A 17,177-nucleotide genomic window follows, 5' to 3' on the forward strand; every position below is an offset into this window, starting at 1 on the left:
GTAAAAAGTTTTTTTGGGGTTGGACAAATACAGATCTCTCTGAAGCTTCATTACTTTTTTTTTTTTTTTTTTTTTTTTTTTTTTAAATATAATACCAAAAAATTATGTCAGAACTATGGCCCTGTCTGCACTTGGAACGAATCTTAATTTTCTCTTAATTTTCGTGTAGTTTGCCAATAGTCAGCAACTTAAAATGGAGTGGCTGGGGCTCATACTGTCCCCAGCCATCTGCTGAAACCCTCTGATGCACTCTTCCACCTGGGACAGGGATGTCCAGTCTGGTGATGAACACACTTCTGGACCTTTACAGGAGTTTTTAAACTACTCCAGTGTCAGTTTAGCTTAATTTCAGAGGCTCAGACCTTCAGTGGGCCAAAAGCTGGTTCTTGGTAGGTCAAATATTACTACTGCCTTGAAGGTGGCAGTTGCTGCCTGGTTTTATTCTGCTTCTGAAAGTCAGTCTAACTTTGGAAAAGTTTGTATTCAATATAAGAACGTAGGATCTCCACGCTTGCAAATGGCTGCATCTTGGGTTTAATGAGCAATGCAGGTGCAGACTGATTGCGTAGATCTCCCATTTGGATTTTCACTCAAGGTCATTATCTCCAGTCTGAAAACTGTCTTTTTAATATAAAGAGAAAAAGGATGTGGTATAGGAGTAACAGAGTTTTGTAACTGGATTCTGAAAATTTTTGTATAACAATGATTACCAAAATAGATTTAATTTGCCATACAATGCTGTTATTGATTTGGCATACCTTTCCCTGAAAGTTGTGAGTTAACAACTTGTTCTGCTTACAGTGTTTACTTATGCAGGCAAATGGTATGCAATAATGTATTTTCTAACAAGTGCAAAGCAGCTGAAATTTTTTCTTTGATTTTTGAGATATAATCGCCGATTATTAATGTCTCATCAAGTAACAAGACAGTCCCCGCCCTCTTTTATAGACTTTGCTTGAAGCATGTCTTGGAACAAGACTGTACAGGTGCGAACAAATTGTAGCTCAGAGAAGGAAGACTGCAAACTTTGGTTGGTATCCTTGTATTGTGGCTGACACAAGATTTGTTTCTGTAATAGGAATGGTGGAGAAGAGCACAGAATAGCCCAGCAATAGAACAATCTGGTTTTATTGTTTCTTTCTTGTGATTTACAGTGCCCTTTTTTGAAAAGTAGTTCTTTGGCAAATGCCAGCTCCTCTCTGTTAGCTTTCTGAAAGCAAAGACTTCAGTGACTTGGGTAAGAAGCACACATGGTTTGGTTTGACTTTCCATTCCGTGCTAACTACTGCCCTGCGTCTTTTCAACAAAGCACCATCTTTTTTGGGTTTGGCACACCCTGCCTCCGTGAGTGCAAGTCGAGCAGTGGGCTTGTCTTCTGCTGAATTAATGGAACAGATTTTTTTTATTTTTTATTTTTTTTCAAAAATCCAAACCTTATAAATACCTGATTATCTTTGCTGCAAGAGCAAAGAGCTACTTTAATATTCCCAGTAGCATATTTTGAACAGCAATTCTTTAATTAAAACAACATTGGTCTCTTCCTGTATTTCATGGGTAGCAAATGAGAGAAAACGCTAGTGTTAATATCAAAGGGAGTCAGTTTTCATTACAGTAATGGTTCAATTGTGCAATGCTGTAGGCAGTGAAATTTAATATTATTGTGACTTGTATTGTAATTGTAGGATGACAGAGGAAAATGGATTAAGTTTAAATATAAGTGTACACAGCAGCACATGGACTTTGTCAAATGGAAGCTGAGGGTTGGGGCAGGACGGGTCCCCCTCTGGCACTGTCATAATGAATTAGTGTTTTGTAAATAACTGGCCACTAGACTATAGATTTATTACCTTTTGTAGATATACGTGGACACACACAGACATGCATGGATTCTGTGCTGACTGTAATTGCAGTGGGGAGTTGCAAAACGGGTTTATGCCTGTAGGCTTGCAGGGTATTTGAATGTCTAGGCTTCTTGTCTTCACCTCTCAAGAAAATATTCTTGCCTGCCAGTTTGTGAAGTTTTCTTCTGAAGGATACACCCATCCTGTCAGTTAAGGGATTGCTAACATATGAATGGCCTCAGACTGGAAAGCTCTTTGTCATTCTTTTCTTCCCGATGAATAAATCTAAACTCAAGTTGCAGATGATCTTTGCTTTAGAAAATTGTGCTAGAGAGACAACTAGTGTTAATGAGCAATATCCTCTTCTTTCCCAGTTGCCCATATACATGCAGATTAAAATGGAAAATGGTAATTTAAACCATCCATTACTGATCCCTTCCATGGAAGATTAGGGACAATGAAAAGCTAGACGTTTCATTTGTTTACAGTGTAGGCAAGTGGAAGATGTCCCCGAAGCAGCGCCCAATGTAGTCTACTGGTGTGTAAAGGTGACTGCCCTGTCTCTTCACAGTGTTTCTCAGATGTATGTTCACGTTGAAACCTGTTCTAATGTTAAAGTGCAAAAGGGGGCAGTAAAGTGCTATCCAAAAAATGTTTATTTTTTTAAGGGTATTTTTTGTGGCAAAAGTTGCATTTCTCAGTAGGCTTATAATCTCCTGTATTTAAAATAATGATCACATGAATGTCTTCTGTTTTAAAGGCTCACAGATGTTGCCAAAGCGTATCGTTAAGCATTGTGGGAACAGTCTTTGCTGTGTGTGCTTCCATGTTCTGTCCTTTAACCCAGTCCTGAAACATGCTACATATTTGGAAGGAATAGAAGGCAGGAAGCTTTCCTCAGATATATTAAGGACATAGCTATATGAAGCACTTCCGAAAGAATTCCAACTTTGCTAATTATGTCTGGTTCTCATGTTGTGCATTACCAGCACTGTGTTTCTGGAAAAATAAAATGAAAAGAATGCTGAGGCTAGGGGTTTCTGCTTGAAGTACTAAAGTGTGTAGTGGTGGCATGGGTCAAGAGTTGGGCTCTCATCCAGACCCGCATGCATCATTTGTCAAGAGGTAACTAGAAAGAGCAACTAATTACAATGCACCTACTGAGTGTTTTCTCTTTCAGAAATTCCTCAGAATAAGCCATTTATACAGACTGGCTGCTACTCTCCACTGCAGCCACTTGCAGTTTTTAAACTCTAGGTAGGAAGCATGTTTCTGCTGAAATTCAATGAAAAAGAGAATGTGCCCGTGTGTGTTTCTATGCTTGTGCATGAGAGAGAGAGAGCAAGCAATGATTTGAGGAGTGATTCCCTGTTTGTTGAAGCAGAGTAAATCCAGCGCTGTTCTGAGGGTTCATATTTTTTATATTTCTGTAAATGCTGATGAAATGTTAATATAATACAATTTAAAATAGAACATTGGCCATATCCATCTTTTTTTTTTTTTTTTTTTTTTTTTTTTTTCCTTAGTTAGGAGACTGTCCTGAAACACATTAGCGGTTCTTTTGTGGTAACCAGAATTGATTTTGTAAATGGATCAGAATTCTCTAGTGCTTTAAGTACTTTTAGCAAAGCAGTAATTGCTTTCTGCACAATAATACAAAAAGTTAATTGCTATTAATAGTGCTTTATATGGAGGTCATGTATGAAAACTGAATATAAAATCTATATTTAAAAAAAAATTCCTTTGTCAGCCTTGGTAAAAAATCCAATCGTACATCTTTTCCACATTTCAAGCCTTACCTGTGTTGTAAATGTTCTAAGCCAGGCTGCATGTTCTTGTGCAAAAAGCCTAGATCTTTTTTCTCATTGTAACAAAAAACCACCTAGATAGGTATGTACTCAGAAGATTTTTTTTTAAGGCGGGAAGAGGAAAACGTGCTTTCCTTTTTCAGGAGGAAAACTATGCATCCATTTTTACACCCTGGATTTACGTTGGGGACAGAGGGGTAAAGCACAAGTTGGTCGAAAGGTTTTAGTTGTGTAGGGTTTTTTGCTTCTGCTCTGCGAGTGAGAGCCAAACACTGAGGGAAAGGGCAGCTTTCCAGCAAAACTAAACCATCTCTTGCAGGTGGAGATGGCGTCCAGCTGAAACAAACACACTCTCTTACAGCAAAACCCTTCTGGCAGCTGCGTGCCAGGGGCCGAAAGCTGGGTGCTGCCTCTGCTTGGTGACGTGGGCTCGGGAGATGGGGCTCCTGGCACCCCTGAATCTGTGGTCACCTCCAGATGCCACGATCCTCTGGTCAGGAGCTGAAGAGTCAACTACCTCTGCCCGAGCCCAGGATTGAGGTAGCCCCGAAGGAGAGTCTGCTACACCTGCTTTGGCTTATTTACTTTTTCAATGGAATGAAATCGCATCCGTCACCTCATACATCACAGCTTTTAAGGAACCAGTTTTCTCTTAGAGAGAGTGTCTCCAATAAGATGTGTTTGGTGCTGGGTTGCAGATGACCTTCCGTATATGTGAAGGGTGAAAGGGGTATGGTTCTTGGCAAATACCATGTCTTAGAAGCAGGTTTTGTACTCTCTCAAGTACGAGGCAGCTTTAGACTTGTAACTGTCCTAAGCTGAATGGAGCAAAGTGAGTGTCTGTATATCTGCAACAGTAATAGTCAAATGAGTTATTTGGTGAGGGAAACTCATGACACGTCTTGCTAGGAGACTGGCGAGGGCATTTTCTGACGTGTTTGAAGAGGCATGGTATCTGTAAGTGTCTCTCTGTATGGTGGAAGCTCTTTGCCTTTAGGACTGTGATGTGATGGTACAATTTGGCTGCCAAATCCTGCAGGTCCATGCAAAAAATTGTTTTATTTGGGGAGAAGTGTACACACTCTCAGAGCATCCTTTTTTTACACCTGTTAAAAATCCTTTGTTTTATTTTAAATGCTCTCCTCTAGAGTTTTGCTAAAGGTAACGTGATGAATTGCTAAATGAAACAGCTAAAATTTCATAAATGCTTCTCATTCCCGTCTACTTAAAATTTTGATAAAACATCATAATGCTGCAGAATCATTCTTGTGTAGGTTATTAAGATTTCAGCTGTAAATATATTGCATTGTTTTGCCCTACTGAAATCAATGGAAGTTTTGCAACTGCTTCCAATAAGAATAGGTCCAGGAAAAGGCACCAAGAACAGTGTCCATTTGCATGGCTACTTGAGGCACACAAAATGGTGGCACCACTATTATGTTGTGTCCAGGGTGGTGATTAAAACAAAATAAGCCCTTGGCCAGGTAGTCAGAAAGAAGACGGGCTCCTTTGGAGGTGAGAAAGGGAGCGGACAATGCGTTACCACAAACGCCAGGATGGATATTAGCTGCAGTTTCAGGGGACTGTCTCAAAGCGTTTATGGACTTGCTGCAGGTTTTATTGCAGGAGACCCTGAGCCCCAAAAGAGGTTCATCCCTTTCAGTGGAAGCGAGAAATGCAAGAGCTGTAGCTTTAGAAACTTGTGTTATGGTGTTTTATAATCTGGCTTTGTATAATATGGTACTTACCATTAAAGATCTGAAAGGATGAGTGAGAATACATTTGTTTATTTATTTGTTTGAATTCCATTTAGTTTCTATCCTGCAAGTCCTATTAACACAGGTAACCATTGCTTACATGAATAGTTTCATTAACTGTGTGGAAAAATGTTACATATAAATGAAGGTCAGCAGATTAAACTTCTTAAATTTTATTTAAATTCAAAACCATGTCTATTTAGCATGTTCTGTGAAACTTTTATAGTATTAAAATAACTTAATAATGCTACACTGACAAAGAAACGTAGCTTCCAAAACTCATTTAAAAGAATTTTAATAATATGAAATGCTGTACTTCTTTTGTTTTCAAAATTTCATTTGCTAGTCTGTGTATACAGCCAGTCTGTCGTCTTGCTGTGTCAAACTGTGGTAATTCTCCTTGCAAAGACTTCACGTAAGAGTAGTGCCTTTCTTTTTAACCAAATTCCATCCCCATTTTGAGACATTAATCTTTTTTTATGAAGCTTGTTTTTCTGTCTGTTCCACAGCAGTTGCTGATCCTCTTCTCACTGAATTCACATTCACTTGATCCATTTAAACCGGGTTGAGATCAGTCCTATAAAATCACTACTTCTGCAAAAAAGCATTTCTGGTTTACAGCTGGGTCTATACCTTATATCCACGTGGCATATCTTTGGAAAGGATGTTGAATATGACAGGAGCTAGTGTGAAAACTCTGTATGGAGCAAAGGACAGAGAGCACCTGTCTATGTTTTTTGATTTTACTCAGTTCAAAATCTTAACCAGGTTTTCATGTAATTCAGCAGACTGTGATTAGGCCACTGCTTCTTCACTGGAATCACTAGGACCTTTTCCTGTAACTGTTATTTGCTTTGCATCAAGCTGGTAGGACTTTTGCTTTGCTTAAAAATATTTCTCCTGTGGACAAAATGATATTCAAAATATGAATGTTGTTATTTTCTCAAAAGCCAGATGATGAGTACATATGCTATTTAGTAACCATTCTTTTTAAACAGTAAGGACTTGGACATGGAATGCTGTTCTGTATTCTGTTTCAGTTTGCACTTCTGCAAGTAACGGACTAACATACTGTGTTATTAGTATTCATGACATTTCCTTAATAAAACTTTTCAATGAATAACTTTATAGTCAGGCTGGTAGTTAAACTTCATAAAGTTAAGTGGGTATGATTCCCCAACAGACGGTTTCAGGCTGCATTTTAAGAAGCGTCTTGATTGTTCACATTTTTAGGGTTATTTTTGTTACATTAATTTCAAGCTAACTGCCTAGACCAATTAGTTCAGGTGAAGTATTAAAGCACAGAAATTTGGCACTGTTTCCCCAGTTAAATAAATATACAAGATTCTCAACAAGTTCTAACACGCTTTCTAAAATTGCATTTATTTTATAATTACTAGTATATAGTTAAAGTTAAGTGTGCATATATATGTATTTATAGCATGTGTGTACAAATATAGTTTTGCAAGTTGGGAAAAGCATGACATTTTTTACATCAGTCAGTATTGATTAGCAAAATCTCTTTAAGAATTTATTTCTCTAAGCATTTTATCTGTTGATAATTTTACAGTTTCAGCAATGCCTGTGTAGAAAGGAATCATAGAATATTCTCAGTTAAAAAGAGCTCTAGCAGGTAAAGTTATTATTTTTTTGAGAATTTACTAATATGAAATTAGGTAGGCTTGAGTGGTTATCATTAAGGAAAACTCCTTTATGATTCAGTATGGTTGAATGTGCCAGATTTCTCTAAAGAAGAAGTAGATTCTTAAGAAATTAGTTGGAAACTGTGCTTAATATAAATTGTAAATTTTACATTAGTACCAGGAACTGCTGGGCCTTAAAATAAGTATGGTACAGAAAATTATTGTAACATTGGTGGGAGTGGGGAATGGGCTACTCTGTTCCTATTTTCTGTTCATGTGTCATATGAATCTTACAGTACTTATTTTTAAAAAGGTTTGGGAACTCTGCATGTTGCTGTTATTTGGTAAGCTGCATGACTGGTTGGACGCGTGGGAAGGATTCACATCCATGGGCTTTCAACAGATGTCAAATGTCGCCCACTATACACCAATTTTGGGCTGACAGTAAAAGTGCCCTCTGTATCCAGAAGTGACAGATAGAAAGCGCATGAATTTCATTGTACAGCTTTTGCTGTACTTAATACACTTTCCTGTGCTTTCTCACAGTAAGCACTAGGATTACTAATTGTGAGCAAGATTCTTTGAATGCTCTAGTCTCACTGTATCTGACTGCTGCTGACAAGTCAGTTGGGAAACTTGCTAAGCTTTTCTCCTTAGCTTCTGTTGGGGTACAGGGGCCTATGTTGGTATGTAGCTTTCCCAGTAAAGAACATTTAGAGATGAAAAGCAGAAAGTTAGCTCTTTATAGAAAGCTATCATATTAGACGCTATCCCAGCTGCTCAAAGAGCGTGTCACTGTCCCAAGCGACCACTGTAATAACGCAGCCTCCTCAAGCTCAGTCACAGGATTCTGAAAACCTCTTACTCCGTCTTTATTATATTTCTATTTGGCAGGGGGGGAAGTGTTTTAATTAGTTGAAGGCACATTCTGATCAGACTTTTAAAGCCAGTTCATTAACTTGATTTTTACGGATGCCATCCTGCAAACATTTCATAAGTGTTGATGCTACCCCAGAATGCTTAGGGCTACACCAGCACTCACAGAAATAAAGATTCAGGATTAATCCTGAAGTTTTTGTTAAGCTCTACCAAGGCTGAACATACATTATCCTTTTTTTTTTTTTAATGTATATATATAAGGTTTTAAAAAATAGGATCATAAAGCAGTAGTCTTAATCCTCCTGACATTTAATAAATAGATTCAGAAAATGCTTAGTACCCAGCAAGTTATTTATTTAAAGTTTTTAATGAAAATACAGTAGTAAAAGTATTACACAAATGCAGGGATAATAATCATACCTACTACTAATCAGCCGCTGAAAGTTTTGTGGGTGAACTGAAATTCATGAGGTAAAACTTTTTCATTCTCTCCATCCATATTTGTGCTTTATTTTCATAAAAAAATAAGGAAAGTAAATTGGAAAAATATCTTTCTCACAAAGGTCATGGTCAAAACTGCAAACGGTGCAAAAAATTTCAATACAATCAAGTTCTCAGATTAATCCTTTCATTTTCAGCCTTTTTTCTTTCCTAATCCTATCAACGTTAGATCCTAAAAGTTCAGAAATTCAAATGGAAGGAGATTTACCGAGTTGAGTTCTCAAACTGTACAGACTTCAGAGCCACAGCGAGAATATTCCCCTGCCATAAATGAGTGCGTTGGTTTAAAGCTCTTGTAAAATGTGTTTTAGCTGTCTGTTGGGGGTGGTTCTGTCCTCTACCTTTTATGAGGCAGTTCCTGGCTGCTTAACCACGGCACACAAGTGTGCTTTCTCTCCGATTGCTCTTTCCGAGGATTGCCTGTCTCGCAGTCTCTGCACCATCCTGTTTGCCCTCACAGTTTGCACGGAGAACGTATGCCACTGCTGCTTCATTACACACATATAGATACACAGAATCTAAAATCAGGTCAGTGGTTTTTGTTTTTCAGGCCAACCTTTAGGTCATATTGATAATGACAGACAAGCGCGCATTTCTAACCTTATGAATTTCTTATTTATTATGCATGTGAATCTAAATTGTTCAATTTAACAACAAAGATCCGGTCCTCAGAAATCTCACGTGTTTCGTATGACACAGTCCCGTTACGTGAAGAATTGCTGGCAAGAATAAATATACAGTGACCAGCCTTTGTCCTGGCATGCAAATAGGGAAATATGAGTAATTTTCATCTTCCTGATACAACATTCCTGCACAGGAGCAAAGTAAAATGGGGCTGTGGTCAGGTAAGGTGGTAAAGTCAGTTGCAGGTGGTCAAGGTTAGCTCAGAAGCTCTGTCCCTTTGCCTGGTTGGAGTTGATCCCCGAGGAGAGCCTGGGCGAGGATCCATGCTGCTCCCTTGGGAAGGTTTGCTGGCTGGGGTCTTCCCCCCGATCACGTCCTCGGCACCCTTGCAGAGCTGGCCTCTCCCTCGTCCCTCAGCAGGCCGATGGCTCTGAGGGGGATGCATTCCCACCGTTCCATTCACCATTTTGGCTTTCTGGAGGTGACAGTCGCGGCATTTCTTTGGCGTGTCCAAAAAATGGGAGAAGGAGGCGCAGCTTCGCCCCATCTGCAGTGCATCTCAGTTTGAACAGCCGTGGCCAAGCCTAGTTTCTGTAGTCTGGAAATTACACTGCACCACACAAAGGAGCGCAGTGATTTATACATCAACAGTCGCTTTTCTTGCCATAACATTTCATTGTTCTTTTTCCCTAAATGTGTAATTACACATCTTTGTCTTGCTACATGCTGCTTCACAACAAATATAGTTCTTACACAGGCTTTGTGAGTGAAAATAATCCCGCTCAATTAGCACAGATCATAAACTTGCATTGTGTAGGAACAAATGATTGGAAACATTGGATTCAAAATTTGGGGCGTCCCATCATCCTTTTCCTTAATGTAGTAAGTTCTCTCCCACTAGTACTGCGTGCTGGTGGGCTCATTTAGCCAAGCCAGAGGCTGGAGGTCACCAACGCCTACGGCTTTGTTCTGCTTGGGCCTTAATACTCTAAAGTTTCCAGGACTGCTGCCTGTGAATAAGCTAGATTTACTACGTGTGCTGTTTAAATGCTAGCACTTGGAGAAGGGTGTTCATTAGGGCAGCAATTGTTGCAGTTGTTTTTTCAGACTGATTCTCCATTAAGGGAAGATGTTTGGAAAAGGCTGGCAGGCAGGAGAAAGAGGAAAGAAAGTCAGGCTTTTAGGTCTGTGCATTCGGGGGCGTTGTGTCGTTGGCTGTGGTTCTAAAACGCTCGCTTCTTGGCCTTAATTGGAACAAATATATCTTACGGAGGAAAAGAAATGAACGAAACAAACCTGCTGTGGCTTTTTTCCTTGTGAGAACAAGGCTCCTCATTTTGTGGATGAATCAATGCTATAAGTAATTTATATTTTTATTTCTTGAAGAAGTGGTGAAGTTTGTGTGTTACTTAATTCCAGTAGGAAAGATACAATATCAAGCCTAACCTCAAACTATAAAGCTTACTGCCAGTTTTGTCTTCATCTCTACTAAGGCAAAGAGTTAAGTCAGAGCACATTGTGTTTCAGTTGTAGCAGAAGAAAGTAAAAAAGAGCTAAAATAATAACAGTCATGATGGGGTTTATGAAGAGAAGAAATCATTTTAGAGTAGCGGTCACACTTATCTTGGAAAAGTGTTTGATCAGGAGCATGTGTGGCCCGTGGGTCAGGTAGGTCTCTGTCCACCCCATGTCTGTAAGCATGATCCTGGTGAGTCAATGATGTTCCTTGGTGTTACACTAGCAATATCATTCAGCATCTTAGAATGTTGTTAACTCTTAAAGTCTAAGATGTTTCCTTTCCCACATGGCTGCTCAGGGAGGTTTGAAAGATTATTGTTGTCACTCTCCCATGTCCAAAATTCGCAAAGTATGTGCAAGAACAGTAGAAATGTTACCAAAGCGGAAAAAACAGGATTGTAGTCCATCAGACATTGTACTAGCTGCTGTAAATGGCCAAATGTGGAAGAAACAGTAGTGCCTGCCAGAGATGTAAAGCCTTTTAGGGTTCCTAAAACTGGGGTAAGAACTGTAAGACTCAATCCATCTGATTTCCAAGATCTAAATAAACATCTTGTTGATATTAAATTGAGTCAGATCCAAACTGTTAAGATCTGGTTTGCTCAGACTATCATTTTGGTTTTGGAAACGGTGTGTTTGTTCCTTTCTGTCCACTGCAATTGCTCTTTTTCTGGATGAGATTTTATCAAGTGTGTCTCACATTTTCCTTTTTTTTCCTCTCTCTCTCTTTTTTTTTTTTTTTTTTGTTCTTCTTTTTTTTCTGTTTTAGATTCCTTCCTGGACAAGGATTGGTACTATATCCACAGATAGGAGACAAACTGGATATTATATGCCCAAAGGTGGACTCTAAAACTGTTGGCCAGTATGAATATTATAAGGTCTACATGGTTGATAAAGACCAGGCAGATAGCTGTGCTATTAAAAAGGACAATACGCCTCTACTCAACTGTGCCAAGCCAGATCAAGATGTTAAGTTTACCATCAAGTTTCAAGAGTTCAGTCCTAATCTCTGGGGCCTGGAATTTCAGAAGAACAAAGATTATTACGTCATATGTAAGTTCAAAATATCAATTGTTCATTCTTTTAAATATAATTGTTTGTTCTTTTGCATGTTGTCTTGTGCATTATGAGGAAACTAAGAAGAATGTGAATGGGTTTGTATTTTTTTCTCTGAAAATATTTCCTTGACAGCATATTTTCAACATTATTGCTGACTTCTTGGGATCTCTGTCTGTTTTTTTACTTGATTTGTGTAATTCAAATTAGATTTTCCTTGCATGCCTCTAGAGGGCTTCTCCTTTTGTGCACAATCTTATGTCCTGTGTTCACATTAAAAGTTGCGTGCAGCTAAACCATGATGCGTTTCCTGCTCGCAGCTCTGGTGATGTGCCATGCTATTGGCCTTGACCTCGGGTGCCCTTAACACCCGGAGCAGGAGTAGGGTGGCCCAGCTCTTCTGAGATGAGGCATCCCAGGTGAGCTTGGCTGACCATTGCTTCAGGTGGGCCAGGGATTCTTGTAGTGACCTTCTGGCCACTTTGGTGCCAGCTTTGACAGTGTAATTCCCCCACAAGAGTTACTGGAGGGCTCTAGTTGAGCATGCATAGCTGCAATACCTACCTACTGTGTCCATTGAGTAGCCAGGAGGGTTCTTGGGCAAAACCTAGACTAGCATGATCTTGAGTTTTCTCCTTTTTTCATGGTCCTGCGCTTGTAAAAAGAGTGTGTGTGACACTGGCCTGTGTCCAACAATGTAAACTTTGTGTGAATTTTAGTCTGATAAAGGATTTATGACTGAAAATGGGTCTGGAGGTAACTGCTGTGTTTAGTGATTCAAATTACTTATGATGTGTAAAGTTAATGATGTGAATCAGGAGTTAGCATAAACTGAGACCTCAGCAGTACAACAGCCATTTACATTAGTTTAGGTTTTGTCATTGTAATACTATGGCCCGTGGATTTCATTTAGCCTCATGGGGACTTCTGAAGTGAGCAAGGATCATGAGTTAGTAGGAGGTGGGCAAATTCTGTGCATTGGCTTTTTGGCAGTTACAGTGAATTTAGATACTGGTTACTGGTGTGCCTTATTTCTGCCACATCCTTGAAAACTGGAGGGCTGATAATAACTATTTCATATAATGTCTGCCACGCTAAATGTTCCTTCATTTCTTAGTTAAAAATACGGGTTGTTTTGCAAGTGTTCTGAGCAAGTACTTTTAAAATAGAAATGCATTTAATATGAATTAATGCTCACTTGGCACTTATATCCATAGTGGTACACAGTGTAAAAAACAGGTTGTATGCCACAGAAACTAAGAATTCAGTGTATTAAATATTAAATGGAGAAATTACTAAATAACAGTTGTGGGAGATATAAACCATCATTTTTTTGTTTGTTTTTAAGGTTTGACAAAAAGATCACTTAATATAGGTGCTTTCTCTCTCTAGGCTGGGGGTTTATAAAAACCTGATCCCACTTACACAGCATTTAACTTTGACAAACTTCCCACTGAAATCCAGTGAGATTCAACAAGGTAGAAGCTGCAAGATTAGATTTTGAGAGATGTCTGTAACTCTGGTGAAAATGTGGAGCATAAAAATGACCCTGCTCAAATAGTTGGCTTTAATGATGAAATATGTTTAATATTTAATGCTGCATTTAAAGACATCCACAGCAGACCAGCTGTAGTGGAACAAATGGCACTGTTACAATTATTACCTGAAAATTATGGACATAAATGCAACTCTCTTGATACCCTGTCAGTTCTGTCATATCTATGTCACGGATTTACCCAGAGAATTATTAAATATGTCTCATTTTCGTTAGTTTTGTGTAATTATTTCATTATAGCAATAAGACATAATAGATGTTGTATAGTTTGGTTGAAAGAGCTTGCTCGGCCTTCAGCCTAATCCCTTAAAAATCACACTGGCCTTGCAGTAATACTGGAGTACCTTAAGATATTACCTTGTCTGCTCATTCTGGCATAAACAAATGGCTAATTTATCACTCTATGGCTAGCGTACTAACCAAGCTGCAGCAGGGATACGCATACATTTTAATAGGTCAGGGGAAAAAAAACAACACCAAAAAAAAAAAAAAAAAAAAAAGCCACAGAAAAAAATCTGAAACCCAGCCATCCTGAAGCTAAAACTCTCACTTTTCTGTCATTCAGGGAGAAAACAATGAACTCAGTGATGTTCGTCTCAGAAACAGTAAGAGGGGTAGAAAACTAGGCCAGGGCTCAGCTAGGACACCATTTTACAGAGATGCTGGAGCTAGATAGGATTTTAACAGTTTGTGTTCAATAGCTCGTGATCTGACACAGCCTTGTCAGATGCGAGTTCCGGTAGTCAGGACATTTACTGTCATTTTTATGAGTAATATAATACATCTTAATCATGTGCGCAAATCGGGCTGTAAATTGTTTGCGTACCTCCCTATTCCCAGAGCTGTAATTTAAGAGGTGTGCTCGGGCCCGAGAGGGAAATGCACAGGGGCTCCCACTGGCTCTGACATTGCTCACTTTTTCTTTCTTGCTTGCTTTCTGTTTCTCTCTCTCTTTTCCTTCCTTCCTTCCTTCCTTCCTTCCTTCCTTCCTTCCCTGGTTTTTTTTTTTTTTTGGAGTTTGGAGTTTTGTCTTGATTTGTTGGGGGTTTTTAGAGGGTAGGAGTGCTACAAAGGGAAGGCAACGATGCATTTTATGTGCCACCTTTTGATTTTTAAGTATTTTAGGATCTTGTATTCCCTGGACTAAGAGGCATCAAACAAACCTGAGACGAGGCTTTACTGAGCCCAGCATCTTTGCAGTGCTCACCGTGGCTGTGTCTACAGCCTAATCTCATACAGTTTATGCTGACAGGCTGTTGTCAGCCCTTTAAATGTTTTGTGCATTGTCATGTACCTTTATCATCTTGCCATTATTTGAAAACACTGTTTGTTTTTCTCAGGTAATAATATGTGGTTTGTGGACCTGTATTAAACAGTAAAATCTTTATTCAGATTAGGGGTTTAGTCATTTTGGGATGACGAGTTATAACACAGGATGAAGCAGCTTCCTGAACCCTGTGTACCTTTAGGGAAATGTGATTATATAGGAACTCTTCAAGCCATAATTTTTATATCATCCAGATGTATTCATGATAGGTACAGCAGAAGAACTTTTCTGCTCACTACTTGCCTAGGTTTAAGCATATAAAAGATGCAACTTTTCTCATTCCACAATTCACAATTTTTTTAAAAAAGTAAAGACATAGATGAGTTTCTGATATATATTTTCACATTTTAATGGTACTTTAATCCAAAAATAATCTAATCCATTTCTTGGCAAGATGTTCCTCAATATGAGTGTTGGGATCCAAAGAGTTAATTCTGTGAACAGCAGTACTTGGAAAGATGATACTGAATGGTATTGTGAAAGTGAATAAATGATGTAACAGAATGTCTTAGCTTTTTTCTTCTTTGCTATCATCAGTTTTTGGTTCCTGGGAAATTAATAGATTAATTTTCCTCAGTTACCTGATTTCTTTTCAGCAGAACTGGAGGAGGTCAAATGTACTTGAGATCTCAGAAGTGTTAATGTTAGATTATCCTAAAATATGTGACCATTTAGCTAACGTATAATAAGTCTCCAAGAAAATCCTTAATCAGATGCATGAGGAAGATACATCATTCCCAACAACATAAATATCTGTGTGAAGGGCAAAGTTAGCAGAAAAGGAGTGTACAGATTTCCAACTCTGATGTTTGCATTAAAAAGTCTTTTTATGTCTTTGCGTGGCTAGGGAATAAAGTATAATTTTATGCTGTTGCGGATTGCTCAGAATGAGCAATGAGTATCTTCTCCGTATTAAGGGATTGATCTGTGAGTACTTGGGCTGTGGTGTAACTGCTTCAATATTTCTCTCAGATACTTGTACGGGAGGGAGATATGTTAGAGTAATACAAGCATATATAACATGCCAAAGATGTTTACTTTCGGTGAGCAGGAGTTGTCCTGAACCCTTCCCAACAAACTTGGCCGTAGAGAGCACCGCGGTACCCAGGGTTTGCACCGAGGGAGCGCCCTGGGGAAGGCTGCGGGAAGCTGTGCCAGAGGGAAGGGACCAGTGCCGCCTGCCTTCGAGCCACCGCCACGCTCCAGAGATAGTTTGGCCGAGCAAGCACATACTCTGCTCACTTCATCTCTTCTTCTGCATAAGTAAAATGAAGATTATGGGCTGTCATCATCATCACTAAAAAATAAGTCACCTGCAATTAAGTCTTCACCTGTTCAAAATTTGTAAAAGAATGGCGTTTTGTTGGTGAAAAATACTTGAGACTTGGGGAGGGGCTGCAGAATGGTCCTAGAAAAGATTCCCCTATAATGCTTGCTCTGCCTGCGACCTCGTTAGCCAAGCTTGCCGAGCTGATGGTGCTCATTGGCTTTGACATTGGCAAAATGGAACACACAGCTTTCCTTAAATGTTTTTTTCAACTTTTTTCAAGTGACCCACTTACATAATTGGCCTCTGGCTTAAATTAAAAAACATGTATATATATATATTTGAGCCTTGACTGATTTAAAGGTTTATACTGGCTAGTAGCGCTACATTTTGGATAACTGCTTTAATAGTAGTGTGGCTTTTAAAATTGAAAGAGTCATTCTGAAACTTTAGCATTAGCTGGGTTTGAAAAAATCACAAGGCTTTTATGTTTTCACTTTGTCATTTTGTTACAATTAAAGGGCAATAACTGTCTGAGGAAGAACACATTAAAGGACCATATAGATTGTGCCCTGAAATATGGCCCAGCTGGGAAAAATAAATCTCTGTGTGGCCAAATAGATTTGCATTAAAATGTTATTTTGGTATTCTGACCAAACAGTTTAAGCGCTGGATAATCTGTCTGGCTGGGCATTCTGACACCTCTCTGAGGCAGGTTTTAGTCCACAGAGCCCTACAACCTCCCAAACTCCTCAAGAGAGGTGCCGGAAAGGAACAGGTTTTCTTCTGTTTGGAGGTCAATTCAGAACCAGCCAAAACCGGGAAAAAAACTGTATCAGAATTTAAATTCAATTTCTTTTGCAACAAAGATGTTTTCCTTGCTTTTTGTTAAAGATTCTGTGGTACAGTAATCTATTGTTATTTATTTTTTTGGTGGTGATGGTGTTAATGAAAGCCTGTGTGGTAATAGCCACCCCGATTCCAGTTGTACACAGATCGCATTTTTTCCTTTCCTTTCTCCTCCTCCTGCCTCAGAAAATGAGATAAATGATTTCTTCTTAGTGTAAAATGATATTCAGAGGTCAGTCTTTGACTTTGCTGAGTCTTTTAAGGGATATATCAGCAATACCACTTAGCTCTTGTTGAATTAAATATAAATACAGCTCATACAAATAATAATTACTGGAGAAAAAAATCACTGTGCAGCTTCAGATTTCTAACAGAGTCTAAGGCCTACAGGATTAATGGAGTCATGGTCCTCTGGGGTTTTGTCCCAGACCACACAGGTCTTGTAAGAGAATAAGGCTATTTTAGATTGATGGACTTTGTTCAAATTTGATACTATCCATTACCTAGGCAATACTGACCGTTTATCTCCTTTAAAGTAGACAGAGATAGTTC

At 38.9% G+C, this 17,177-nt stretch overlaps 1 protein-coding gene across 1 annotated transcript in view; it reads left to right on the top strand.

Moving 5' to 3' along the window:
* The first annotated feature begins 2,913 nt into the window (after positions 1–2,913).
* The window catches only part of EFNB2 (ephrin B2), a 28,869-nt gene continuing 14,605 nt past the window's right edge, over positions 2,914–17,177 (top strand). Inside the window, exons 1-2 of the mRNA XM_029084804.1 lie at positions 2,914–2,966; positions 11,341–11,624. Of these exons, the coding sequence (XP_028940637.1) occupies positions 2,914–2,966; positions 11,341–11,624 (337 nt within the window). The remainder of the gene's footprint in view (positions 2,967–11,340; positions 11,625–17,177) is intronic.

This window comes from Antrostomus carolinensis, unplaced genomic scaffold (genome assembly GCF_000700745.2).
Source record: "Antrostomus carolinensis isolate BGI_N321 unplaced genomic scaffold, ASM70074v2 scaffold20324, whole genome shotgun sequence".
Taxonomy (NCBI): Eukaryota; Metazoa; Chordata; class Aves; order Caprimulgiformes; family Caprimulgidae; genus Antrostomus; species Antrostomus carolinensis.